The 26918-nt window shown below is 45.5% G+C and overlaps 2 protein-coding genes across 4 annotated transcripts in view; one reads left to right on the forward strand and one right to left on the reverse strand.

Annotated features, from left to right (window-relative positions):
• Positions 1-15550, forward strand: part of MRPL13 (mitochondrial ribosomal protein L13) — a 42181-nt gene extending 26631 nt beyond the window's left edge. The window contains exons 6-7 of the mRNA XM_072151248.1: positions 5092-5213; positions 15399-15550. Coding sequence (XP_072007349.1) covers positions 5092-5213; positions 15399-15423 — 147 coding nt within the window. The 3' untranslated portion in view covers positions 15424-15550. The remainder of the gene's footprint in view (positions 1-5091; positions 5214-15398) is intronic.
• A 2803-nt stretch (positions 15551-18353) lies between these two features.
• Positions 18354-26918, reverse strand: part of COL14A1 (collagen type XIV alpha 1 chain) — a 122185-nt gene continuing 113620 nt past the window's right edge. For 2 of the 3 annotated variants that reach the window (XM_072151249.1, XM_072151251.1), the window contains 6 exons: positions 25682-25717; positions 25090-25156; positions 24491-24679; positions 22620-22697; positions 22179-22325; positions 18354-20483 (listed from right to left, as the gene is read on the reverse strand). In XM_072151249.1, coding sequence (XP_072007350.1) covers positions 20194-20483; positions 22179-22325; positions 22620-22697; positions 24491-24679; positions 25090-25156; positions 25682-25717 — 807 coding nt within the window. In that variant the 3' untranslated portion in view covers positions 18354-20193. Of the gene's footprint in view, positions 20484-20824; positions 21026-22178; positions 22326-22619; positions 22698-24490; positions 24680-25089; positions 25157-25681; positions 25718-26918 lie in introns of those variants that run through there. The other variant, XM_072151250.1, reaches the window with a different exon arrangement.

Consider the following 26918-nt stretch of genomic DNA (forward strand, 5'->3'; position numbering starts at 1 on the left):
CATGGCAGCTCGCTGTGTATGGGGGGTGTAGTCACAGAGGGGTCAGAGCACCCATGCTGACCACTGCTGGCTATTATAGAAAGGTATCAGGATACACAGGACATGGCAGCTCGCTGTGTATGGGGGGTGTAGTCACAGAGGGGTCAGAGCGCCCATGCTGATCCCTGACCACTGCTGGCTATGATAGAAAGGTGTCAGGACACACAGGACATGGCAGCTCGCTGTGTATGGGGGGTGTAGTCACAGAAGGGTCATAGCACCCATGCTGACCCCTGACCACTGCTGGCTATGATAGAAAGGTGTCAGGACACACAGGACATGGCAGCTCGCTGTGTATGGGGGGTGTAGTCACAGAGGGGTCAGAGTGCCCATGCTGACCCCTGACCACTGCTGGCTATGATAGAAAGGTGTCAGGACACACAGGACATGGCAGCTCGCTGTGTATGGGGGATGTAGTCACAGAGGGGTCAGAGTGCCCATGCTGACCCCTGACCACTGCTGGCTATGATAGAAAGGTGTCAGGACACACAGGACATGGCAACTCGCTGTGTATGGGGGGTGTAGTCATAGAGGGGTCAGAGCGCCCATGCTGACCCCTGACCACTGCTGGCTATGATAGAAAGGTGTCAGGACACACAGGACATGGCAGCTCGCTGTGTATGGGGGTGTAGTCACAGAGAGGTCAGAGCACCCATGCTGACCCCTGACCACTGCTGGCTATGATAGAAAGGTGTCAGGACACACAGGACATGGCAGCTCGCTGTGTATGGGGGATGTAGTCACAGAGGGGTCAGAGCGTCCATGCTGACCCCTGACCACTGCTGGCTATGATAGAAAGGTGTCAGGACACAGGACATGGCAGCTCGCTGTGTATGGGGGGTGTAGTCACAGAGGGGTCAGAGTGCCCATGCTGACCCCTGACCACTGCTGGCTATGATAGAAAGGTGTCAGGACACACAGGACATGGCAGCTCGCTGTGTATGGTGGGTGTAGTCACAGAGGGGTCAGAGCGCCCATGCTGACCCCTGACCACTGCTGGCTTTGATAGAAAGGTGTCAGGACACACAGGACATGGCAGCTCGCTGTGTATGGGGGGTGTAGTCACAGAAGGGTCATAGCACCCATGCTGACCCCTGACCACTGCTGGCTATGATAGAAAGGTGTCAGGACACAGGACATGGCAGCTCGCTGTGTATGGGGGGTGTAGTCACAGGGAGGTCAGAGCACCCATGCTGACCCCTGACCACTGCTGGCTATGATAGAAAGGTGTCAGGACACACAGGACATGGCAGCTCGCTGTGTATGGGGGGTGTAGTCTCAGAGGGGTCAGAGCACCCATGCTGACCACTGCTGGCTATTATAGAAAGGTATCAGGATACACAGGACATGGCAGCTCTCTGTGTATGGGGGATGTAGTCACAGAGCGGTCAGAGCGCCCATGCTGACCCCTGACCACTGCTGGCTATGATAGATAGGTGTCAGAACACACAGGACATGGCAGCTCGCTGTGTATGGGGGGTGTAGTCACAGAGGGGTCAGAGCGCCCATGCTGATCCCTGACCACTGCTGGCTATGATAGAAAGGTGTCAGGACACACAGGACATGGCAGCTCGCTGTGTATGGGGGGTGTAGTCACAGAGGGGTCAGAGTGCCCATGCTGACCCCTGACCACTGCTGGCTATGATAGAAAGGTGTCAGGACACACAGGACATGGCAGCTCGCTGTGTATGGGGGATGTAGTCACAGAGGGGTCAGAGTGCCCATGCTGACCCCTGGCCACTGCAGGCTATGATAGAAAGGTGTCAGGACACACAGGACATGGCAACTCGCTGTGTATGGGGGGTGTAGTCACAGAGGGGTCAGAGCGCCCATGCTGACCCCTGACCACTGCTGGCTATGATAGAAAGGTGTCAGGACATACAGGACATGGCAGCTCGCTGTGTATGGGGGGTGTAGTCACAGAGGGGTCAGAGCGCCCATGCTGACCCCTGACCACTGCTGGCTATGATAGAAAGGTGTCAGGACACACAGGACATGGCAGCTCGCTGTGTATGGGGGGTGTAGTCACAGAGGGGTCAGAGCGCCCATGCTGACCCCTGACCACTGCTGGCTATGATAGAAAGGTGTCAGGACACACAGGACATGGCAGCTCGCTGTGTATGGGGGGTGTAGTCACAGAGAGGTCAGAGCACCCATGCTGACCCCTGACCACTGCTGGCTATGATAGAAAGGTGTCAGGACACACAGGACATGGCAGCTCGCTGTGTATGGGGGGTGTAGTCACAGAAGGGTCATAGCACCCATGCTGACCCCTGACCACTGCTGGCTATGATAGAAAGGTGTCAGGACACAGGACATGGCAGCTCGCTGTGTATGGGGGGTGTAGTCACAGGGAGGTCAGAGCACCCATGCTGACCCCTGACCACTGCTGGCTATGATAGAAAGGTATCAGGACACAGGACATGGCAGCTCGCTGTGTATGGGGGATGTAGTCACAGAGGGGTCATAGCACCCATGCTGACCCCTGACCACTGCTGGCTATGATAGAAAGGTGTCAGGACACACAGGACATGGCAGCTCGCTGTGTATGGGGGGTGTAGTCACAGAGAGGTCAGAGCGCCCATGCTGACCCCTGACCACTGCTGGCTATGATAGAAAGGTGTCAGGACACAGGACATGGCAGCTCGCTGTGTATGGGGGGTGTAGTCACAGAGAGGTCAGAGCGCCCATGCTGACCCCTGGCCACTGCTGGCTATGATAGAAAGGTGTCAGGACACACAGGACATGGCAGCTCGCTGTGTATGGGGGGTGTAGTCACAGAGAGGTCAGAGCACCCATGCTGATGGCAGATGGGGTTGCACTTATACTGAGGAGCCTCTATAAATATATCATTGGCACACAGATTTTGGCCTCTTTATCGCCGCTTTCTAGTCTAATATTTGCCAACCAACTGGAACCATAAAAGTATCCATGCTCATCAGGGATGGCAGCCGGGTGTGTGTTCAGGACTTAGGTTTTTTGTAAAAATACTCAGAATCCCCGCCAGCGCTACCTCCTGGCCATAGGAAGCGTCATCCAGGAGTGTAATGAGGTGGCTGGGCAGGCGCAGCGTTACCCCCTCTCCCGCTCCTGCGGAGGAGTAAAGCAGCCATGTGTAATTTTCCTGCATATAGTAAAATTGTGGTTTTAACATCTTTTCCTGTAAATGCAAAGTGTGTAAAATTTTATAGTTTGTAGAAAAAAAAAAAGATCTGTACAGGTAATAAAAATGCAAAGGCTTTAGATGTGTGCAGGACCATGGGGGAGGGCATTCAGGGACTGGCTGGTGATGGAGGGAGAGGAGCTGTGCCCTGTGAGAGAGAGATATATATATATCTGTATATATATCTCATATCATATGTGTGGAGTAAATGGTAGAATAAATCCTATGAAAGACCATCATGGTCATATCACCCTGCCCACTTGGGCTGATTGGAAGTGAGAGTCCTGATTACCCCGCCCACACACCGTGATTGGTAGGGAGAGTCTTGATTACCCCGTCCACACACCCCCCCCCCCCCACACCCGAAGTGATTGACGGTGAGAGTCCTGATTACCCCGCCCACAGACAGTGATTGACAGTGAGAGTCCTGATTACTCCGCCCACACAGTGATTGACAGTGAGTCCTCATTACTCCGCCCACACACAGTGATTGACAGTGAGAGTCCTGATTACCCCACCCACACACAGTGATTGACAGTGAGAGTCCTGATTAACCCGCCCACACACAGTGATTGACAGTGAGAGTCCTGATTAACCCGCCCACACACAGTGATTGACAGTGAGAGTCCTGATTACCCCGCCCACACACAGTGATTGACAGTGAGAGTCCTGATTACCCCGCCCACACACAGTGGTTGACAGTGAGAGTCCTGATTACCCCGCCCCCACACAGTGATTGACAGTGAGAGTCCTGATTACCCCACCCACACACAGTGATTGACAGTGAGAGTCCTGATTACTCCGCCCACACACAGTGATTGACAGTGAGAGTCCTGATTACTCCGCCCACACACAGTGATTGACAGTGAGAGTCCTGATTAGTGATTATGCTGTTTTGTGTCTCCCTTAGAAGTTAATTGTAAACAGTAAACCTTCGAGGGTTTTATGTTGATTTTTGCAAGCAGAGATCTATGCTGCATTTCTGTGTGAATCCAGTCTTATTCCTCCTCCCTCCCCCATATTACATAACTAGTGTCACCGCTAGAGAACAAGAGCGTAGAAAATCCTGAGATGTGTGGACGTGCTGGGGCTTGCTCCAGTGACTACTAATCCTCCGCAGGTTTCCTTCACGTCCCCCATTAATAATTAGTGCAGCCTCTTCAGGATCCTCCATGTCGCTCCTAATAGCCCGGTCCAGGTGCAGGACACCCTATGGTGATACACGTGGAGTAGCGGCCTCCAGCACCTGCTCATGGGCTCCCCTCTGGAAAAGCCATCAATAGACATTCCTGGAAAATCCCTTTAACCCTTGCACATGCAGTAGTTATGTATATCCTGCATACCTATCATCCGTCAGAGGGCTCGTTTTTTGCAAGATGTGTCACCTCTTTGAATTGCACCATTTGGGAGGACATATATTTTTGGAAAACAATTTAATAATTATTTTAATTATTTGTTAAAGGTCATAATCTCCTTCCTGATCCAATGTTAATCCCTTTCTGGTGTTGGGGGCATTGATGAACTAACAATGGGAGGATCTCTACTCTGTTGAAGGGCATCTACCACCAGGATGAAAGGCTGTATGCAAATGAGCCTGAGGGTCTCCATGCTCTCCTTTGACACCTTTGGAGCCTGGAGCCCCTCAGGCTCATTTGCATACAATCCTTCATACTGGTGGTAGAGGCCCTTTAAACCACTTGGATGCCGTGGCTGCTATTGACCACAGCATCTAAGGGGTGAAAAAGTTGTAATCAGCAATGCGGCAGTGTGCATGTTGTATATTGTGTACTGCGCCCCTATAACACGATGATGGGACCCCCCTACAAAGAGAAAATAGCTGTCATTGGAGGTCCGTATTATCCTATGATCATCATTTATGTCTATTGCAGGATATTCCAGAGGAAATCTTGAAAAACCTTGTTATGGAACTGGAGCAGCCCAGAATCATTCCCAGGAGGCTGGACCAGTACTCGCAGGACGAAATCGAGGCTTACCCGAAACTCTGGATCCCGTATGTATCGTTTAGTTTACTCGTTAGTATAATTGCTGTAATATGAGGTGGTTGGGTTTTTGCCGGGGTTGAACCTGATGGACCTGCATCAGTTATGTAAGATTTGTCATGTAATAGTCAAGGGGGAGGTAACCTTTTGCTTTTGTCTGCGGGGGCGTGACTCACAGCCCCGCCCTATTGGCTTACATTGAATAATTAACTTCTGATATTTTCAGAATGGATGGATTTTAAAAAAAATTAAACATCAAATTGATCGGGGATCCCTACTGATGGGAATCCCTACTACAGGTGTAGTCCTCCCATGGTGGGTGGAGCAAGACTTAACTTCTAGGAACAAAAGATGGGGTAGGTGAATTCCAACCCGCCCAATTCTGAACTTCAATGGAGGGTCTGGAGACCCTACACATGACTGTGTGCGGTTCACAGGGTGACCTAATACTGTTCACAGGAGAGGGTCTGCTGCAGTTGACTCCAGTATAATGGGAAGCTGCTTGTACCATAGGAAGACGCCATTATAATAAACGGCACAGCGGCTGTGTAAGGGCGCGGTCACACGTTCAGTTTTTCAGATGCAGTTTTTACTATCCTAACCAGGAGCGGAGTGAAAAAAGAGGAGCAGCAGCAGCTTCTCTCCCTGATATGATCTCGCCCATTATGATCCACACCTGCTTTAGGCTTTGAAAACTGCATCTGAAAATCTGAATGTGTGAACACTCCCTAAAAGATTCAGCGTGGGACCCGCAGATCTTCAGGTTTCACCAATGTGCAGAACAATTCCGTCATAAGTAAAGTTAGGTCTGGATAATTGTCTGAACTGGATGCAATTGTAACAAATAATCAGCTGTGAGATGTATATTGAAATTGCTTAGGGGTAACAGTACATAATCTACACTTGTTACACATTGATATTATGTTACCTAAAGCAGGAATATTCCTTTAAAGGTATTGTCCACTTTCAGTGGATAATTGATATTGTTTATGTAATGAAAAGTTCCGATATACTCCCTGGTCATGTGATGTCACACAGGTGCACGGCTCGTTATATCCCTGGTCATGTGATATCACACAGGTGCACGGCTCGTTATATCCCTGGTCATGTGATGTCACACAGGTGCACGGCTCGTTATATATCCCTGGTCATGTGATATCACACAGGTGCACGGCTCGTTATATCCCTGGTCATGTGATATCACACAGGTGCAAGGCTCGTTATATCCCTGGCCATGTGATATCACACAGGTGCACGGCTCGTTATATATCCCTGGTCATGTGATATCACACAGGTGCACGGCTCGTTATATCCCTGGTCATGTGATATCACACAGGTGCAAGGCTCGTTATATCCCTGGTCATGTGATGTCACACAGGTGCACGGCTCATTATATCCCTGGTCATGTGATGTCACACAGGTGCACGGCTTGTTATATCCCTGGTCATGTGATGTCACACAGGTGCACGGCTTGTTATATCCCTGGTCATGTGATGTCACACAGGTGCACGGCTGGTTATATCCCTGGTCATGTGATGTCACACAGGTGCAATGCTCATTATATCCCTGGTCATGTGATGTCACACAGGTGCACGGCTCGTTATATCCCTGGTCATGTGTTGTCACACAGGTGCACGGCTCGTTATATCCCTGGTCATGTGATGTCACACAGGTGCACGGCTCGTTATATCCCTGGTCATGTGTTGTCACACAGGTGCACGGCTTGTTATATCCCTGGTCATGTGTTGTCACACAGGTGCACGGCTCGTTATATCCCTGGTCATGTGATGTCACACAGGTGCACGGCTCGTTATATCCCTGGTCATGTGTTGTCACACAGGTGCACGGCTTGTTATATCCCTGGTCATGTGATGTCACACAGGTGCACGGCTCGTTATATCCCTGGCCATGTGATGTCACACAGGTGCACGGCTCGTTATATCCCTGGCCATGTGATGTCACACAGGTGCACGGCTCGTTATATCCCTGGCCATGTGATGTCACACAGGTGCACGGCTCGTTATATCCCTGGTCATGTGATGTCACACAGGTGCACGGCTCGTTATATCCCTGGTCATGTGATGTCAGACAGGTGCACGGCTCGTTATATCCCTGGCCATGTGATGTCACACAGGTGCACGGCTCGTTATATCCCTGGCCATGTGATGTCACACAGGTGCACGGCTCGTTATATCCCTGGTCATGTGATGTCACACAGGTGCACGGCTCGTTATATCCCTGGTCATGTGATGTCAGACAGGTGCACGGCTCGTTATATCCCTGGCCATCTGTGTGACATCACATGATATATCCACAGGAAGTAAACAATGCAGCTTCCTATAGAATGACAGCAAGCAGAGATCTAGAAAACTGTGAGGAATTGATACAAAAAGTATATTGGAAAATCTGTTAATTGTCATTACACAAACATTACCAATAATTTACTGAAAGTAGACATCCCCTTTAAGCGCAGAGATGTAAATCCCCGGCATGTATTGGTTTAGTGGCAGCGCTGAGCCGCTCTCTCCAATTCTCGTGTATTGTTCCGGCTCGTTGCGAATTTATTTTATGTTCCTGAAAAGCGGCATGTGAATAGTCTCCGAGCCGAGGAGCCGGGGATCAGAATGTGAGGATAATCCAGTGTAATAAATGCACTTTATTCCATTGTCCCGGATTCCGGTCTCCTCCGGCTCATTCTATTCCCGCGTTTATCCCGCTCTTTCACTCGGCGGCTCCTCCCGCTCCGGGGGGTTAATATGGAGCCGAATATCATCAATGGAAATGAATGTGAATGTGGGATAGTAAAGCGAGGCAGGAATGCTTTGATGTGAGGTGGAGGTGGCGGGGGCTCGGTGCACTTTAATCGGACGCTTAGAGTTACGCCTCTCGCAGTCTCGCCCACTCCATAGACAAGCGGAGACCATTGTCCGCCCCTTTAATAGACTATTAGTCAGGCTCCGGCTTTAGACTCATTAGCATGTCGCAGCGAGGCGCGGGTGGTCCGACGTCTGGTGTGCGGGATTATTTATGATTTTGTTGGTATTTCGTTATATATTTGTGGCAAAATTAACAACAAGTGTTTCATTTCCTGATTCAGTTACAATTGGTATTTAGACAGTCCTCCTTATCATGCTGTTGATCAGTTTGACATCATGAGACGAAGGCGACATCTAAATATTGATGAGCAGTTCCCTGTCACCGTGTGATGGTGATGGCTTTTGTCTCAATAAATTGTTTGAGATGAGGGAATCGCCATTGCAGCTTCTGCCGAAAAGGAACCTGTCACCAACAACTACTACTCCGTCAGGTAGGGGACGAGGTGTCCTTTCTGGAATTCCATCTATATATCTAAATATATCTATCTATATTCCATTATATGAAATCTCACACCTATAAAAACTCTCTCTCTCCAAAGTCAGGCAAATATGACTCTTCTCACCTCATTTTTACACGAGACGAGTCAAATTTAGTGGCTAGTTTCACTTCAGAAGCCCCTATAGCACCTAGATCTTATTAAAGATCTGAATCTCATCTTTTGGATCCCATCAGGCTTTTGAATTTGTGAGCTACAAAACCATAACTAGTTGGAAATGTGAGCTTCAGAAAAAGATTCCGTTCTTCCTTGTAGGTCCAGTCCTGTAGTCCTGCGATTCTTATCTTTAATATGACACCAAAAGGTGCTATGGAACCAGAGATGGTAGCGTCCAAATCAACATTACCCCTGCAACCTCTCAACTTGACTCATCCCACGTGAAAATGAGATGAGAAGAGTCATATTTGCCTAGTCATAGTCCCCCTGCAGCCGCTAAGCTTGATTCGTCTCAGGCAAAATATGACTCTTCTCTGTTCGTTTTCACTTGACTTTGGAGATCTTTTTTTTTTTTTTTTTTTTTCTCATAAAAGAGAAAGGACATTTCATCCCCTACCTGAGGGGGCTGATCGATTAGTGGGGTTTAACTCTCCTTCTTCCATCATATAATATCACGTCAGCGTGAACTTTTTAAGTTTTTCCATGCATTTCACCTCAAACTTTTTCTGGGTAATGCATATTTGGAAATGTGGGGAAACCCAAGAATCCTGGAGAAACCGATGGGGCAATTACGCGTTATCTCGGCCAATCTTCTGCCCTGAAAGTTCTGGGGGTCAAGGGTCCAGCCTTGTTACTTCCTGTGGTCCCAGGAGGATTCTGATTGGCTGAAGCAGGTCCAGTGCCCCCCTCCCCTGTATTCCAGTGTGAGCAGGTAGTAGGGTAAGGAAAACTCTGTTGCTTTTACGACTACCCCGGTGGCTGAGTGAGTAGCACTTTTGCCCTGCAGCGCTGGGGTCCTGGGTTTGAATCCCACCCAGGTCAACATCTGCAAAGAGTTTGTATGTTCTCTCCGTGTTTGCATGGGTTTCCTCCGGGTCCTCTGGTTTCCTCCCACACTCCAAAACATACTGGTAGGTGATTAGATTGTGAGCCCCATTGGGGACAGGGACCAATTTGGCAAAACTCTGCGCAGCGCTGCGTAATCTGTGAGCACTATATAAATAAATTATTATTATTACCCCGACCCTGGATTCCCCCGGCCCTACACTGTCGCCCTCTGTCTCACTTTGAGACGTGTCGCCCTGTACTTGCACTCTACGTCTATAGGATATGATATAATAAGATGTTAATTTCGGTATTTACAACATTCCAGACAGCGCCGGCCCCATAATAATAGTATTATTACTACTATATAGTATTTCCTAGACATAAACCTCCCCCGCAGCAGCCGCAGCAGCTTTCCACCTCTTCTTCTATAGGATTTCTTTCACTGCTGTGTATAATCCATTATACGTGTGAGTTACCCCCCCTCCCGAACGATGAGAAGAAGCTTCTCCGAGACCTGACGTGAGCCGAGGAAATCAAAAAGTGTCTGTCGCCTGTCTGACAGAGCCTCATCACGTCCCCTCCATCCTCCGGGGGCTTCCTAAGTGGTTTTACAGCTGTAAATTACAGAGGACGCTGCTGCGGTGCGTCTGGATTATAGGGGAGGGGGGCTGGTGAAACTTTGAAGATCCCCTCCTTCGTACTGTCCTATTAGGTAATAGCCGTGAACCAGACGGAGAATCCGGAATTATTATTATTAGATGTAGTGTCGCAGCCTCGGGCCATACAGAGATGAGCGGAGGATCCGGGAGACCCCCCATTACAGTCCGGGGCGATGATGGGTCCCTTTGTACAGGCCCAATTTTCCTTGGAGAAAAAAAATACCCTGGTAAATAACAGATGGCGCCATTTATACAGAATATATACAGAACATGGCGGCATCTGCACGGAAAACGGGAAGACGCTCTGACAGCTCCTGGTAGACGGGGTCAGAGATTTAGGGTCACCCCGTGATCAGCACCTTCTCCATCCGTAGTGTAGCAGTACGCAGGCCCCCTGCAGGCGCAATTATAGCCAAGGCTGCAGTGATTATGGTCTGAGCTGTCGGCTTGTAGCTCCAATACCAGACAAACCCTTTAAAGGGATCTGTCACCAGATTTTACCCCACTAAACCAGCAGCCCCCTCAGGTAAGGGATGAAATGTCCTTCTTAGAGTTCCCTCTTTTTTTAATGTGAAATCTCACCCGTCTATCTATTTAAAAAAAACAGAAAAAATTCCTCCAAACTCAAGCAAATGTGACTCTTTTCATCCCATTTTCACATGAGATGAGTCAAGTTTAGTGGTTGCAGGGGGGGGGTATCACTTCTACATCCTTTATCTTCTATAATAACACTTCTACATCCTTCATCCTGTTCTATAGCAACTAGAAGCATACTGCTGTGCCATATTAAAGATCAGAATCTCCTCTTTAAGATTGCACCAGGTTTCTGGCTCTGTGTGCTACAGAACCAGAGATACAGGCAGGCAAAGACCTACAGTAGTTGGAAATGTGAGCTGCAGCTAAAGACCCATTTCCCAACAATTCGTAACTGCCTGTAGGTCCATTTTAGCGTAATCTAAAATATGAGATTGTTCTCTTGAATATGACACAAAAAGCATGTTTCTACGTTCTATAGAACCAAAGATGGAGGCTTCTGAAATAAACACACCTCCTGCAGACTCCTCTCAAATATGACTCTTCTCTGCTCATTTCCACATGACCTGACAATGGGTGAGATTTCACATATGTACATTTCATTCTTTACTTGGGGTGGGTGGAAGTTTAGAGGGGTAAAACCTGGAGACTGGCTCCCTTTAACTTCTCTTCTTTTATCATATAACAGCAATTCAGAGTGGACTTTTCAGAAGTCATATGAAAATAATCAAAGAAGAGTCATATTTTTACCTGAGACGAGTCATGCTTAGAGGCTTGGAAAATGCTGAAGAAGAAAACTGTTTTGTTTTTTTTTTATATATAGATGTGCCACACAAAAAGGCAATTTCATTTCAGTATTCGGGCAACGTGTTTAAACGCTGGAGCGCCATCTTCATTCAGCTAACGTATAAAACGTGGAGGCCTGAGGCTGCAGGGGGAGAGTCATTTAAGAGGCCCCAATCTCCAGTGTTATAGCACCTAGAAACATTGTGTTATTTTAAAGATCAGAATCTCAACTTTCAGACCATATGAGACTTATGATCTACAGAACCGGAGATACAGGCAGTTAAAGGGATAGACGGGAACTGGGTGTTTATCTGCAACTCGCATTTCTTTTACTGCCTGTATCTCGAGTTCTGTAGATCACAGACTACAAACCTATTCTTATCTTTAAAATGACTACAGGAACATGTTTCTAGTTGCTTTAGAAGAGGTGATAGGGACGTCTAAAGTGACCCTCCAGCTGCAGCCTCTAAACTCGACTCATCTCAGGTATAATACGACTCTTCTCTGCTCATTGTCACACGATAGGAGGAGATTTTACATAATAGAGAGAATTCTAGAAGCAATGTCTTATCCCCTACCTGAGGGGGGGCTGCTAGTTTAGTGGCAACTGAGTGTTTGTTACCACGGAGGTTTGTCCAAACATTCTAACACTTAGCAAAGGTTTGTGTGCAGTGCTCGGCTCTGCTACATCTGTGTAGTGTGTGTATAGATAATTTCCTGAGCAGACTCCATGCTCTCACCTGAAAGAGTCCCCGGCTCCCGCTGCAAGTGCTCTCCGGCTCCTGTAAAACCAATAAACCAATGCTGCGGGAACACATCCAAGGCCTATAGCCACAGGAGCGACCTCGGGAGAGGCGGCGGGTGAAGTACAGCTGGGATTTGGGAGTTGCCAAAACCAGAAGGAAAATGAAGAATTTGGCCGAGACTAAACAGAGGAACCGATCAAATGCTGCAGGTTCTTAAAGGGCATCTACCACCAGGATGAAGGACTGTATGCAAATGAGCCTGAGGGGCTCCACGCTGCATTTACACCTATAGAGCCTGGAGCCCCTCAGACTCATTTGCATAGAGTCCTTCATCCTGGTGGTAGATGCCCTTTAAAGGAAATCTACCATCAGAATCCATGCATGTTATCCATGGCCTCCTTCCTTCTAAAATTATGCTAATGAGTCTGAAGGGCTCTGGTAGTGTTACAGCTTCACAGGCTGTTACACTGTGCAGGAGCATTCCCCCCCCCCCCTCCCACTGTGTGAGATTACATTGGAGAGAGGGAGGTGCTGAGGGGGAGACTGTGTTACCCCCACACTGTCCGTTTGTTGCGTGTTAGTGTTTTTATGTGTATCCCTTTTCATTTTTAACTCAGTTTTTTGTCATGGTTTTCCTGTGATATTTATTTTGATAATAAAGATGAGATTTTTCAAATGAATTGTTGGATATGTGGAAATGGTTATTTTGGTTTGATTGGGTATTGAGACTGTGTAACAGTTTGTAAAGCTGCAGCAAGGAGGGGCTCTGGTAAAGCCCTGCAGAGTCTTTCTGGCTCATTAGCATAATGAGAATGCAGTACTGATGAGTTCTGATGTTTTTACCTCTGAAAATTATGATGAATCCACAAAACAGGAGGAGAATTATTACAGTTTCCTTTCTCGATTGCTATTTTAATTCTTTTAGTATATTCTAAAAGTGGCTTTTTTTTAAATGTGAATGGAGGATGGGGCGGTGTACTATATGGAGGTATACCACGTGGCGGTGTACTGCTATGGAGGTATACCACATGGCGGTGTACTATATGGCGGTATACCATGGGGCGGTGTGCTAAATGGCGGTGTGCTAAATGGCGGTGTACTATATGGAGGTATACCACGTGGCGGTGTACTATATGGCGGTATACCATGGGGCGGTGTGCTAAATGGCGGTGTGCTAAATGGCGGTGTACTATATGGAGGTATACCACGTGGCGGTGTACTATATGGCGGTATACCATGGGGCGGTGTACTATATGGCGGTATACCATTGGGCGGTGTGCTAAATGGCGGTATACCATGGGGCGGTGTACTATATGGAGGTATACCACGTGGCGGTGTACTATATGGCGGTATACCATGGGGCGGTGTGCTAAATGGCGGTATACCATGGGGCGGTGTACTATATGGCGGTATACCATGGGGTGGAGTACTATATGGCGGTATACCATGGGGTGGTGTACTATATGGCGGTATACCATGGGGAGGTGTACTATATGGCGGTATACCATGGGACGGAGTACTATATGGCGGTATACCATGGGGAGGTGTACTATATTGCGGTATACCATGGGGACGGTGTACTATATGGCGGTATACCATGGGGTGGAGTACTATATGGAGGTGTACCATGGGACGGAGTACTATATGGAGGTGTACCATGGGATGGAGTACTATATGGAGGTGTACCATGGGACGGAGTACTATATGGCGGTATACCATGGGGAGGTGTACTATATGGCGGTATACCATGGGGTGGAGTACTATATGGAGGTGTACCATGGGACGGAGTACTATATGGAGGTGTACCATGGGATGGAGTACTATATGGAGGTGTACCATGGGATGGAGTACTATATGGAGGTGTACCATGGGACGGAGTACTATATGGCGGTATACCATGGGGAGGTGTACTATATGGCGGTATACCATGGGGTGGAGTACTATATGGAGGTGTACCATGGGGTGGAGTACTATATGGAGGTGTACCATGGGACGGAGTACTATATGGCGGTATACCATGGGGCGGAGTACTATATGGCGGTATACCATGGGGAGGAGTACTATATGGCGGTATACCATGGGGAGGAGTACTATATGGCGGTATACCATGGGGAGGTGTACTATATGGCGGTATACCATGTGGCGGTGTACTATATGGCGGTAAACCATGGGGCGGTGTACTATATGGCGGTATACCATGGGGAGGAGTACTATATGGCGGTATACCATGGGGAGGAGAACTATATGGCGGTATACCATGGGGAGGAGTACTATATGGCGGTATACCATGGGGAGGAGAACTATATGGCGGTATACCATAGGGAGGAGTACTATATGGCGGTATACCATGGGGAGGTGTACTATATGGCGGTATACCCATGGGGAGGAGTACTATATGGCGGTATACCATGGGGCGGAGTACTATATGGCGGTATACCCATGGGGAGGAGTACTATATGGCGGTATACCATGGGGAGGAGAACTATATGGCGGTATACCATGGGGAGGAGTACTATATGGCGGTATACCATGGGGAGGTGTACTATATGGCGGTATACCATGGGACGGAGTACTATATGGCGGTATACCATGGGGCGGAGTACTATATGGCGGTGTACCATGGGGCGCAGTACCGCAGGCCCTGGATGAGGGTTCTCCTACACGTCTTGTTACTTCTCGTCGCTCGCAGTCTCCGGGGCTGGAGGAATGTGGATATTACTGGCCGAGGCCCCCGCACACCAGTGACCCCGCGCCTCGTGTAGCCATTGTCATCAGCCTATCAGGCCCCGCTGTGCGGACATCACCCCCCTACATGACGGCTCGCACTGTCACCCCGGGCACATCAGTTATGTGTAGTACAGTGTCACGGCCTCCTGTGAGGGTTTTTTTTTTTTTAAGGAATTTTTAAAATAATTTCAGTTCCTTGAGTCGTGTGCGGTATTGATAATAACAATGTGACTTGCTAATGACTTTCCATGTAAGTTTTATAAGGTAACGTAAACTGTAATATATAAAACTTAAGGAAATAGTCTTCAGACCTGCTCATCCTGAGCCCTCTGTTGCATGTGTACTTATAGTAGAGGAAATTAATGATGATGTCTCTTTGCTTTGCAGATCCCTGGACTATCTACCCAAATAACCCTGCACACCAGGACAGGTGTCATCACCGAACCGGTTATTACATTTATATTGTTTTTTTTTGTTGTTGTTTTTTTTATGGACATTGTATTTTGCTTGACAATAAATTTCCACAACTTAAACCAAAACTGTGTGATTATTACCATCTTCACACCGGGAGACACTTATGTTTAGCTCTATAGCAGCTAGAAGGCTCACAATGTGGTTAAATATTAAAAGATGAGATTCTTATCTTTAAAATACCAGCAGCTTGTTTCTAGGTGCTATAGAACCAAAAAAAAAAAAAAAAGAGGCGCCTGCCTCCGCAGCCTCTAAAAGTGACTCATTTCAAGCAAAAAAAGTGCTCATTGTCACATGATGGAGGGTGAGAATTCTATACCTGAGAGGACTGGTTTATTTAAAGAGGACCTTTCACCAGATTTTGATCCCCCTGTCTTAGAATGCCTGCTGATAAAGTGTTACAAGTCCTCCCTATATCACCTAAAAATTAGCTGCCAGTGGGGCCTTGTGCCTTAATTACAGCCACTTTTCTGGTATGCAAATTAGATTTTCTGACTCCTCTCTAGTATCTCTGACTCATCTCTCTCAGGCTGGCAGTGAGCCACGCCCCATTATTCTGACTGACAGCTCTGTGTCTCTTCAAATCCCAGCTCTGCCTCCTTGTACTTGGGGATCATCTGCTAAAATTCAGCTACAGACATATAAAGCTCTATGTACAGATGGGAAATATTGTGTCAATCTTTTTACACGGTGCCTTGTGTTACATTCATGACATGTGACCAGTGACCTCATTGCAGGTCCTTCAGCCTTCTAAGAATAGCAAACTGTACACCATGTATGTGATTACATGAAATCACAGCAGCCTACGTGAAGGATGAAGAGGAGTAGAAATCCATGGTGGCTGCCATGCTGCCCATGGTGACTTCATGTGATCAGATGCATGCATGGGGTACAGTTTGCTATTACTAAGAGCCTAAAGGACCTGAGATGATGTCACTTTGGTCACATGACATGAACTGGATGCCTGAGGCATAAGGCATGGGGAGGAGTAGATGGGAGGGGCCAGCCGAGCAGAACACGCCCTCTTTGATGTCGGGTAATATAAGATAAAAGGTCATTTATGTGGTGGTAAGCGAAAAAAATTTTAGCTACAAGAAGGGGGTCAGTCAGTTATTAGAGCTCTATAGGAACCTGTCACTGGCTGTATATATGCATATGTGCTTACAGGTTCCCTTTAATGGGGCAAAATCCACTCACTGGTTCCCTTGGTGGGGAGCAACTTGAATATCGAAAAATCTATGAAGAAGAGGATAAATATCAGGTCTGAAGGACGTTCGGATTCTTCATAGACGACCATCACTCACTTTTTAGTGGCCCCCGGGGGGGCGGAGGATCGCACCTCGGCTATAGGATCGTCTTACTTCTCCTGGCAGAACCAGACATTCCGGAGAAAATATGTTAATGACATACACAGTGGTGACGGCCGCCGTACAACGCGCTCATCCTCCGGGGCTTGAGAATTTTTTCTTAGAATTTTTTTTTTTTTAATAAAACAGAATCCGAAAACTTTATATTCAGCTTCCTCATAAGTTTCGGAAAAAGTGATGGGATGTGTGTCACATGGCCGATGACTACCACCCTGGGGTCAGAGACCCTCACACTCAGGGTCCTTACACAGCCCATACAGGAGAATGCTGATATATGTTGTATCCACATGGAGATAGGATTTGCAGTCTGCACCACTGAGAAATTCTTAAAAGGGTTGTCCACCTGACCTCATGTTTTTTGTAATGTGCGGGGGGCAGGATATTAGGTAATTTACCAATATACATCTAGTAATAGTTCTGCTCCGCTTTCCTCATACGTAAAGTGAAGCCTCTGCTCCGCTTACATCATCAGCCCAGACATTCCTGTACATACAATGGTCACAGATGGAGAGTCATGTGATCTCTAACTGTCCATGAGTAATCGCCCTGCCAGAACCTTATCCAGACATTCCTGTACATACAATGGCCACAGATGGAGGGTCATGTGATCTCTAACTGTCCTTGAGCAATCGCCCCGCCAGGACCTTGAGCTTATATTCATTAATACAATCATAAGGTCCTGGCAGGGCGATTGCTCATGGACAGATAGAGATCACATGACCCTCCATCTGCTGCCATTTTATGAACAGGAATCTCTTTAGATGAGGTAAAAGACAGGAGGCTTCACTTTACATAACAGGAAAGCGGAGCAGAACTATTACTAGATGTATATTGGTAACTTACCTAATATCCTGGCACCTACACTTACACATTACAAAATACATGATAAAAGTGGCCAGCCCCTTTAAGACATACAAGTGAAGATCCCTTTTACCATCTACATCAATTTCTACATCCTACCTGCCTCTTAATAGGAGAACACCTGAGCGGATTAACGGCACAGAGCACAGCAGTGTGAGGACATTCCCCTCCAGTACACTTGGAGAAGCTACAATCCTGGAACAGCAAACAGGTCTGATTACACATCTCTCCAGGGACAATACAACACTGTCTGCGGTACTACATGTTCACAACTGCTGACAGGTTCCCTTTAAAGGTAAAACAGGTCGGTTGCTGCCACAATGTTTGGGCTAGCCACAAATTTCACCCTCATACATTGAAAATGTCAGATTTTTCGGAGGTTTTTCTGCCACCTAATTAAATTGTATTGTAATACCCTGTACGTCCAGTGAACAAACTTGGCGCTGTTTTTGAAATCTGGTTTTGACCATTTTTGGGCAGATTTTGTTTACAACAGAATTCGGTCTTATTGAGCGACAAAGATTGTCAACCCCATTTATGTAGGGATTTAGACAAGTTTTACGCCTAGTAAGTAACAAGCTTGTATGTATGACCGTGACCCACCGTTTATAGCTTTATTTAAAATGACACAAGTACAACGCACTGGAACTTGTAACAAACTTTATTTGTCTTTACAAAAAACAATGGAAATTGGTTTACAATAAATTACCCTCGAGATCCGGGAACAACGGGAGGTGTCTGACTACAAATGTATTGCACAAATAACCACAAACCTATGAAAAGTCTAGATAACAATATACAATATAAAGAGGTGGACTGGCGTGGCCAGTCGTTAAATTACCACAAATAACATAAGGTGTCGGGATAACTAGTGGGACATCACAAATCGAATAAAATTGGCCGTAAATTCTGGATTTACTAATATCTAATGGGGAGAATTTGGTTGGTCTGGATTTTGTCATTGAGAGACATTGGATGGGAGATGATTGGGATATGGATGGACAGTGGAGACAGTTGGCGGGATGTCGTGATGACCACTTTTTTAAGGCTTATTCTTAACAAACCCCCTGCCGAGCCATTCAAATAAGAAGAACTACAGAGGAGCATTGTGGGACCGATGGATACTAGAGGTATATGATATTGCCCTTCGACAGGTGTCCATGTGGTCTACAGCCTCGAGGAGTCAAATATTCAATCTCAATTCTCAACTTTGCACCTTTTACAATAAGAGAACCAATTGTATATGTATCAATTGAAATAAAGTGGTATTATCGTACAAAACAAATATCTTGTGTTTTTCCAAATTTTGGTACAATAAGAGAACCAAGTGGCCAAAGATCATCAACCGATCCAGATGATTTGACGAGGCCAAAGAACCCATCTTTACACCCATGTGAAGAAGCCACGGTATCCAACACACTTTCGGAAGAGGTTGATCCTTGTTTTCCCCCAAACAGAAGTACTAACCCTAGTAAATTTTGGCACTACAAACCTTCCACCATTCTCAATACTTTTCGCTAAAACTGCCTAAACTTCTTAAAAAACGGAGACCTCTTCGATGAATTAGGGGACATTCACTTAGTAAAACTCAGCTGAAGCTAACATCCTGAGCCAGTGAACTGATTTCAGCCTAAGCCTCGAAATCCAAGTGAAATTCTTGATTTTGGTTTGTGAAACAATCTTAACCCATACCGAAACTAGATGCTCCCTATAAGGTGGCCACACACACTGGACGTAGATGTAGGTTAATGGTGGGACAACCATTGAACAAACGTTTTCCTGATAAATGATCTTTCTACTAGGGCAATCACCCAAAAAAGTCAATCTTGGTTGATATAGTGGTTCAAAATGGCCGTCCATGTTCAAATACACCGGCATTGGATGACCCACCTGTCTGAGAAAATTTTTAACGTTCTTTCAAGGAAAGATCATCCAAATTTCTCACCAAATTTTTAAAGTTGGCCAACATCTTACCAGGCAAAATCTCATGAGACAACTTAAACATCTTACCTTCTACCAAACCAAAGTTGAACTAGAATGTGTAAGGCCATCCCAACATTCCAAAAATCCTTTGACTCCACTGAACCATCCTTCACTACCTCTAAATTGGAACTTCCAACAGATCGATGTATCAAGGGGACATGGACATCATACAGAAGAAGACGCGTGACTTTTTCGGTTCCTGAGCCGGTTCTCACTAACCTTAAGAGTGGCCACAAGCCCAATTCCTGCCTATAATACTTAGCTTATTATAACCTGGTCTATTATTGCTACATATATATATATCTGGACTCGAAAGGAAGGGGAGTAGGGGGTTTGCCTTTGGTCTAGTACATAACGAGAAATAATAAAAAGTGATAACATTTCAATTTATGTAAACAATTTCCATGCACACAGAGCATTACTTATGTACAATGTATCGTAGACAATGCGTGATGACTGTCCTGCCTCGGAAATATGAGTATCTACTCTTTGAGTCCCACTTAGACATCCTGTAGATTTTTCATGGATCTGGATGGTCTTTTCCCAATACTCCTGGTCATACGGTTGATCCCGGGTGATCGCACCTCCACCGAATCTTCTGTCTCTTGAACCCCTGTATACTCTGGTTGGGAGTAGGACTGGGGGTAGGGCTGGGGGTAAGGCATTTGGTATCCGCCATAAGGATCTTCTTCTTCGTCGTCGTCGTCATCGTCGTAAGGGCTTGCCGGGCCATAGGATTCGGGGCCGTAGGGTTCAGGGCCGCCTTCACCAGGCTCACCACCATATCCACCTTGACCCGCCACCACCACGAGTGTATAAATGATTAAATCCATATACAACATGGCATAAACACAACCCTTAACACGGTAACTAGGCCTAAATGCTATACATGAGTTTAAATACTGTAGCTTTATTTACAACACGGAACAATGAATACGAACAAGACAAAACTAGTCGAAGACTTAACCAGGAAACCGTCACCAGGAACGTGTAATCAACCACAGACATTTACATCGATGAAGGGAATAATGTCACAGTATCTCGGCTTCTTTTAGCTTTGGGCAAAGTTTCGGGCTGCCCCGAGCAATGTACATTGGCTTATGTGACACTGCTGGAAGGAGAAGCCCCCCATGGAGCATTATCCTCTCATCTTCATCACTTAGTCAATGTTTTTTTTTTTTTTTATGACAAGTTCATTACAGTCTATTTTTTAATTATTGGTCATATTTGAACTATTTCCCCCATTGGTGATTTTGAGCCAATTGGCAATGTAGAGTTGTACCGCAATCGGTCGTGCTCTTCAGGGCTGGTAGTCATTGTAAGGTATTAAGCCTTCTCATTGGAAATGTGTAAAATTGTGTTAGACGAGACATTCGGAGAGAAAAATGGAAAAAACACAAACGTCAGTACCATAATATCAAAACACCAAGAGACAAATGCAAACCCACAATGAACAAGAATGCACAATATTAGAAATGTCTATGGAAAGTCCTACATTGGATTGGATTGTGGTCTAAATTGTAGATTTATGTGGATTATGTCTGATTTTGCAGAATAGCTTCAATGAAGCGAATGAGGTTTGAGCTGCAATACCAAAAACAACCTGGGGACAAGTGTGGCGCTCTTTACTCTCAAGTTTTCTGATGTTTCAACTCAAATCCATTCACTTGGACATAGCTAAGCGACAATATCAGACACATCCAACAGACTAGAATGATATTTCTAAGACGGGAATAGACCTTTTTCTACTAATATTGTAAAACCACTTTAAGAACAATGATAGATCAATGATACATAGACACATGCAACGTAGACGAAACTTCACAAAAACACAAGGACGGGGACATGCAAATACGAGTTTGCAATGTCGTGTGTGGTTAACGTGACATTTGGTAGGACTATTCCGTGGCCCTCAGGACCCATAGACAGGGAATAAGTACATCTGACCACTCGAGGTCCTTAAAGCTTGGACCCGTAGGGCTTAGTAGAATTGAGGTTGTTAGAGCTTGGACCCCCAGGGCTTAGAAGAATTGAGGTCCTTAGAGCTTGGACCCGTAGGGCTTAGTAGAATTGAGGTTGTTAGAGCTTGGACCCCCAGGGCTTAGAAGAATTGAGGTCCTTAAGAGTCCTATAAATAGGATGGTAGTGCATGTGTTTAAAGTTTGGGGGTTCTATATGATTGCATTAGGGTCATATCATGTTCCCTTAGGGTTTTTTGAGAAGAAGGCTTTACAAAAAGTGACCAATTTTGAGCAAATTACCATAAAAACCAATTGATAGATCATGTGTGATTAAAGTAATTATGGGGCTGAGGTCACGTGATTTTTTTTGCAGTGTTTTGGTGTAATTTTTCAAAAATTCTTCCATATCTCGTATGATAATGTGACATGGGATATCTTTAAAGTTTTTGTCAGACTTTCTGACTTAATGTTTTTGTGGGTTCCTATTGACTAGAAAGAATTTCCATCAAAACGTTAGTGCTCACCATATCCAGCGCACGAGGAGGCATCGCAATAACCTGGTGGACCAGGAGGTCCCATTGAACCAATATTTCCTGGAGGACCTGGCAACCCACGTTGTCCAGGTTGACCAATGGGTCCTTGGCTTCCGGTCCGACCTTCTCCTTGGGGTCCTGTTGGAAAAAGTTTTCGTAAAAGAAATTATTTCCGTACATGGACCTAAAGTTACAATCTGGAATATATATATATACGGTTTGCAAAAATAAAGTTCTATAGGAAAAAGAAACTTAAAATTCCGCAGTGGTAAGAAGTAATGTATAGAGAATATTTCTCAGTCTTGGCAACGTTACATTTCCCCTTTTGGCTTTTTGGCTTTTGACTAGCTGGCACATCCAGTGTAATATTATATAGGTTTTCTATCGCTGCTTTTACAGACAATGAACTGTTGTTCCATAGATTATTTTTACCTGGAGGTCCCTGAGGACCACGAGGGCCTTGAGTTCCGACGCCTGGGTTTCCTCTTTCTCCCTTTTCACCCTGTAGACCTGTTGAGAGATAATTAAGAGAAAACGTTATAGTGTTTTAGATTAAGCTAGAAGTAGACACATTGGGGGTCATTTACTAAGGGCCCGATTCGCGTTTTCCCGACGTGTTACCCGAATATTTCCGTTTTGCGGCGATTTTCCCTGAATTGCCCTGGGATTTTGGCACATGCGATCGGATTGTGGCGCATCGGCGCCGGCATGCACGCGACGGAAATCGGGGGGCGTGGCCGAACGAAAACCCGACGGATTCGGAAAAACCGCTGCATTTAAAACAAAAAATGTGTCGCGAAAATTACACTTACCTTCACTAGGTATAGGCCGGTGAATTTCAGGGCATTCCAGCGTGCCTCCGGGGAACTTCAGCGCAGCAGCGACATCTGGTGGACGGCGGAGGAACTACCTTAATGAATCCCGGCCGGACCCGAATCCACCGCATAGAACGCGCCGCTGGATCGCGAACGGACCGGGTAAGTAAATCTGCCCCAATGACATTGGTGAGTAGTTGGCACTTGAGATGAAGTGGACATGGTGGTCATCTCAGTTTGGTCCAAGCCAAAGTAACTAGAACTTAGCCACTAGGTCATAGGTAAGATAACCTAAAATTGTCACAGTTAAATCCAAACTAGTCGGCATGTAAAAAGTGACAAAAGGTTAAACAAAATGTATGAATTTAAAGGTCTCTATAACTCTGAACTGGGCCAAATTCCTGAATATTTCAATAGTAACTTCTTTGAGGAACCTCAAAAAATTATTAGAAAACTTTAAAATATTGAAAGGAGCTTTTCAAAACACACTGGTAGTTGGTTCTAGACTAACTTGATCTAAGGTTCAAATTTGGTCTAAAGTTTTGTTTTGAATTTCGGTGCAAGTTTCTTGGATGCCCACAGGAGGTTGATATGACTAGAATGGAGAAGAAGGTCCACCAGGAGGACATTGCTGCGTATAGACTGAGATTGGTTGTCTTTATGATTGCTTTCTAAGGTTTTCATCCGAGACCTAAATTGGTCACTAACAAGGTTAACCAATAACCCCTGGAGTGTGAGATGAAATTAAAATGTGGTGGCCAAAATCACAGCGTTATGGGAGTACCATGGAGAAGCCACCATGGATGGATAACATCCAAATGTTCAAGGGCTTTAAAAAACCTAGGACATAATTCAGTGTGGTGGTGACTAAAAACATATCACAAACATCATAAAACAAGTCAACTAACACTCCAAGATTACTTAGTGATTTTACAATTGTGTAATTTTAATGTAGGAAGAAAGTAATGGAGCCCAATGAGATCTAGAACCTTGAGTCTATAGTAATGGAGACCAAGTAATGGAGCCCAATGAGATCTAGAACCTCGAGTCTATAGTAATGGAGACCAAGTAAAGGAGCCCAATGAGATCTAGAACCTTGAGTCTATAGTAATGGAGCCCAATGAGATCTAGAACCTCGAGTCTATAGTAATGGAGCCCAATGAGATCTAGAACCTTGAGTCTATACTTAATAAGTACTACCAATATTTCCTTACTCCGGTCTGTCCAATAAGTGGAAAGAATACCATTTACAAAACGGGGCTCCAATAAATCTATCATGACTATTAAACTTGAAGTTGAGGCACCAGAACCCAAACATGGTCCAACAAATGACTGCATGTGGCGATAACACCTCATGGAGGCCTCATATTCCCCAAATTCACATCAAGCTGTTCCAGCTTCTTCTGCATGAATATTATCACTTCTCTCCGTCCTGACACAACCATTTATTTTGTGAGATACATTTTCGGTCGTGGAAATAAAATTTACCTCGTTCTCCTGGTGCTCCAGGGCCTCCAGGATTGCCAGGAAATCCGGATCTTCCAGGTGATCCTTGTTCTCCAGGTGGTCCTTGAGGACCTGGCCGGCCAGGTTGTCCAGGTGGTCCTGGGATGCTCCGAACAGATACAGACTGACTTGGTATTTGGTTCAGGAGTGAATTAAATCTTGCCATATGACCTACAAAAAATGTATAAAGGTCAAGTCCTTACGGACCATGGGAACCACAATGGTCATCATGTTGACTAGGTTGTCCCTATGTAAAACCAACAAAGAACTGGATTACTTTGCTCATTACTTGAGTGATGCAATAAAGCACCAATTAGACCATCCCATCTGATTGGCTGTAGGTAGGAATGAGTGATGACATCACTGAGTAGGCGTGGTTATGACCTGTTCTTGAAGATCAAAGCAATTGGAAACACCATAATCTTGACACTGCCTCACTTTTCAGGTGTAGGCACAGACAACATTGTCCTTTTGTACCCTGAGGATCTGACATTGAATAATTTGAGATGGTTCCCGGACCACCTGTTCCTACGTAGAGGTGAGATGACGCCTGAAGGTCAAGAAGAGATTTAGATACTCACTCTGGATGATCTGCTCACAGACCTGCCGAGCAATAACACGCACCATGTTCTGGGACTGGGTGTCCCCCTGTCGAGAGAAAAGAAACAAGCCGATGATCTTGAGTAGAAGATGAAGACTACATATAGCAGCAGAAATCGTAAAAATATGTAGCTTTATTAAAGGAAAAAAACAATTATCTCATTAAAACCGCCAAGACTTCTCTCGTGCTGCACCTATATTTTGGCACTATTCCCACACCAGAGCCTTCCCTTAATTGCCTTTATATTTGAACCTTTAGGGTCATGGTATTATGGATCAGGACAAACCAAGTAACTTTCCAAAAGGCCCATACACTTATATTTACAATGATTGCCATATCATTAGGACCACTTAGAAGGTGGCAGGCAGGCAGGCAGTGGTAATGTCATGGTATGGGCAATGTTTTACTGGGAAACCTTTTGGCCTGGCACCATGTGGTTGTGACTGTGACCCATATTGTACAGACTAAATACAATTACCCCCCGGGTAGCACTGCCCCCTAATGGTGGTGGCCCCTAATGGTGTCGGATAACACCATACATTGATGACATACAGTATACAGCGATTACTTACTCTTTCTCCTCTTTCCCCTTTAGGGCCTGGAAGACCCTAAAATAATTTAAAAAAAAAAGGAAAATTATTATAAATTCAGTAGATATGTTCATTGAGACTTCTGTGGATTATGTTTCACATATTAATAAAATATAATATTTGTTTATAGCAGTTAAAGCTTTTTATTTCCGATCCAGAGCTTCAAATCTCTGCATTTATAGGCACCGCTTATGTATACTCAGTATATATTGAGCTCAATTATAGCACAGTATGCAGCAAACTCATGAGTTCCCCCTAGTGGTGACTGATGGAAGGTAGAATATTAATATTTAAAACTAGATTCACTTGGAGCTCTGCGTTGAAATGATTACATCAACAATAGATTGAGAATTCCGGTCACTTTCTTTTAGCAACATTGTTCAAGCCAAAAAGTGATTTTTATTCACCTTCTTCCATCATTAGTTTCCCCCCTTTGTCAGCTTTGTACATGGGCTCTTCCTAGTGTTATGACAATCGGAAATTTTCATGTCTGTGGTCCCTCCTATCTATTAGCATGCAGTCTTACAGTTACAGGAAGCTGCAGCTGCACCTCCCCCCTACATCTCAAGCATTTTACTCTCTAGAGAGTAAATAAAGACTGCTGGAAGATTAGCAGAATATATAATATATGATATATATAATAAGTATATATCATAAGGTTTGTATATACTCAACAAAATCTGCACTGAATACATCACTTCTTTACTATATTTGCCAGCAGGAAGCCTATCCCTTAAACTTTGTTACCAAATTGATGGAGAAATAATAATATGCATTTAAATGTAGTGTCTAATAATAATAATAATTCATAATAATTCCTTTATTTATATAGCGCACACAGATTACGCAGCGCTGCACAGAGTTTGCCAAATCAGTCCCTGTCCCCGATGGGGCTCACAATCTAATCAACCTACCAGTATGTTTTGGAGTACGGGAGGAAACCGGAGGACCCAGAGGAAACCCACGCAAACACGGAGAGAACATACAAACTCTTTGCAAATGTTTACCTGGATGGGATATGAACCCAGGACCCCAGCGCTGCAAGGCTGTAATTCCAACCAATAAGCCACCATGCTGCCCAATGCTGTCAAATGTATTTACATGGATTTGTTTCTGCTTAAGTCTATAGGCAGGGTTGCACCAGCCATGAGGCGGGTTGAGCCACTTGCCTCAGGCGTGCAGTTATCTGCTACAAAGCATTACAACGCTTAAAAATAAT

This window comes from Engystomops pustulosus, chromosome 5, assembly GCF_040894005.1.
Source record: "Engystomops pustulosus chromosome 5, aEngPut4.maternal, whole genome shotgun sequence".
In the NCBI taxonomy this organism is placed as follows: domain Eukaryota; kingdom Metazoa; phylum Chordata; class Amphibia; order Anura; family Leptodactylidae; genus Engystomops; species Engystomops pustulosus.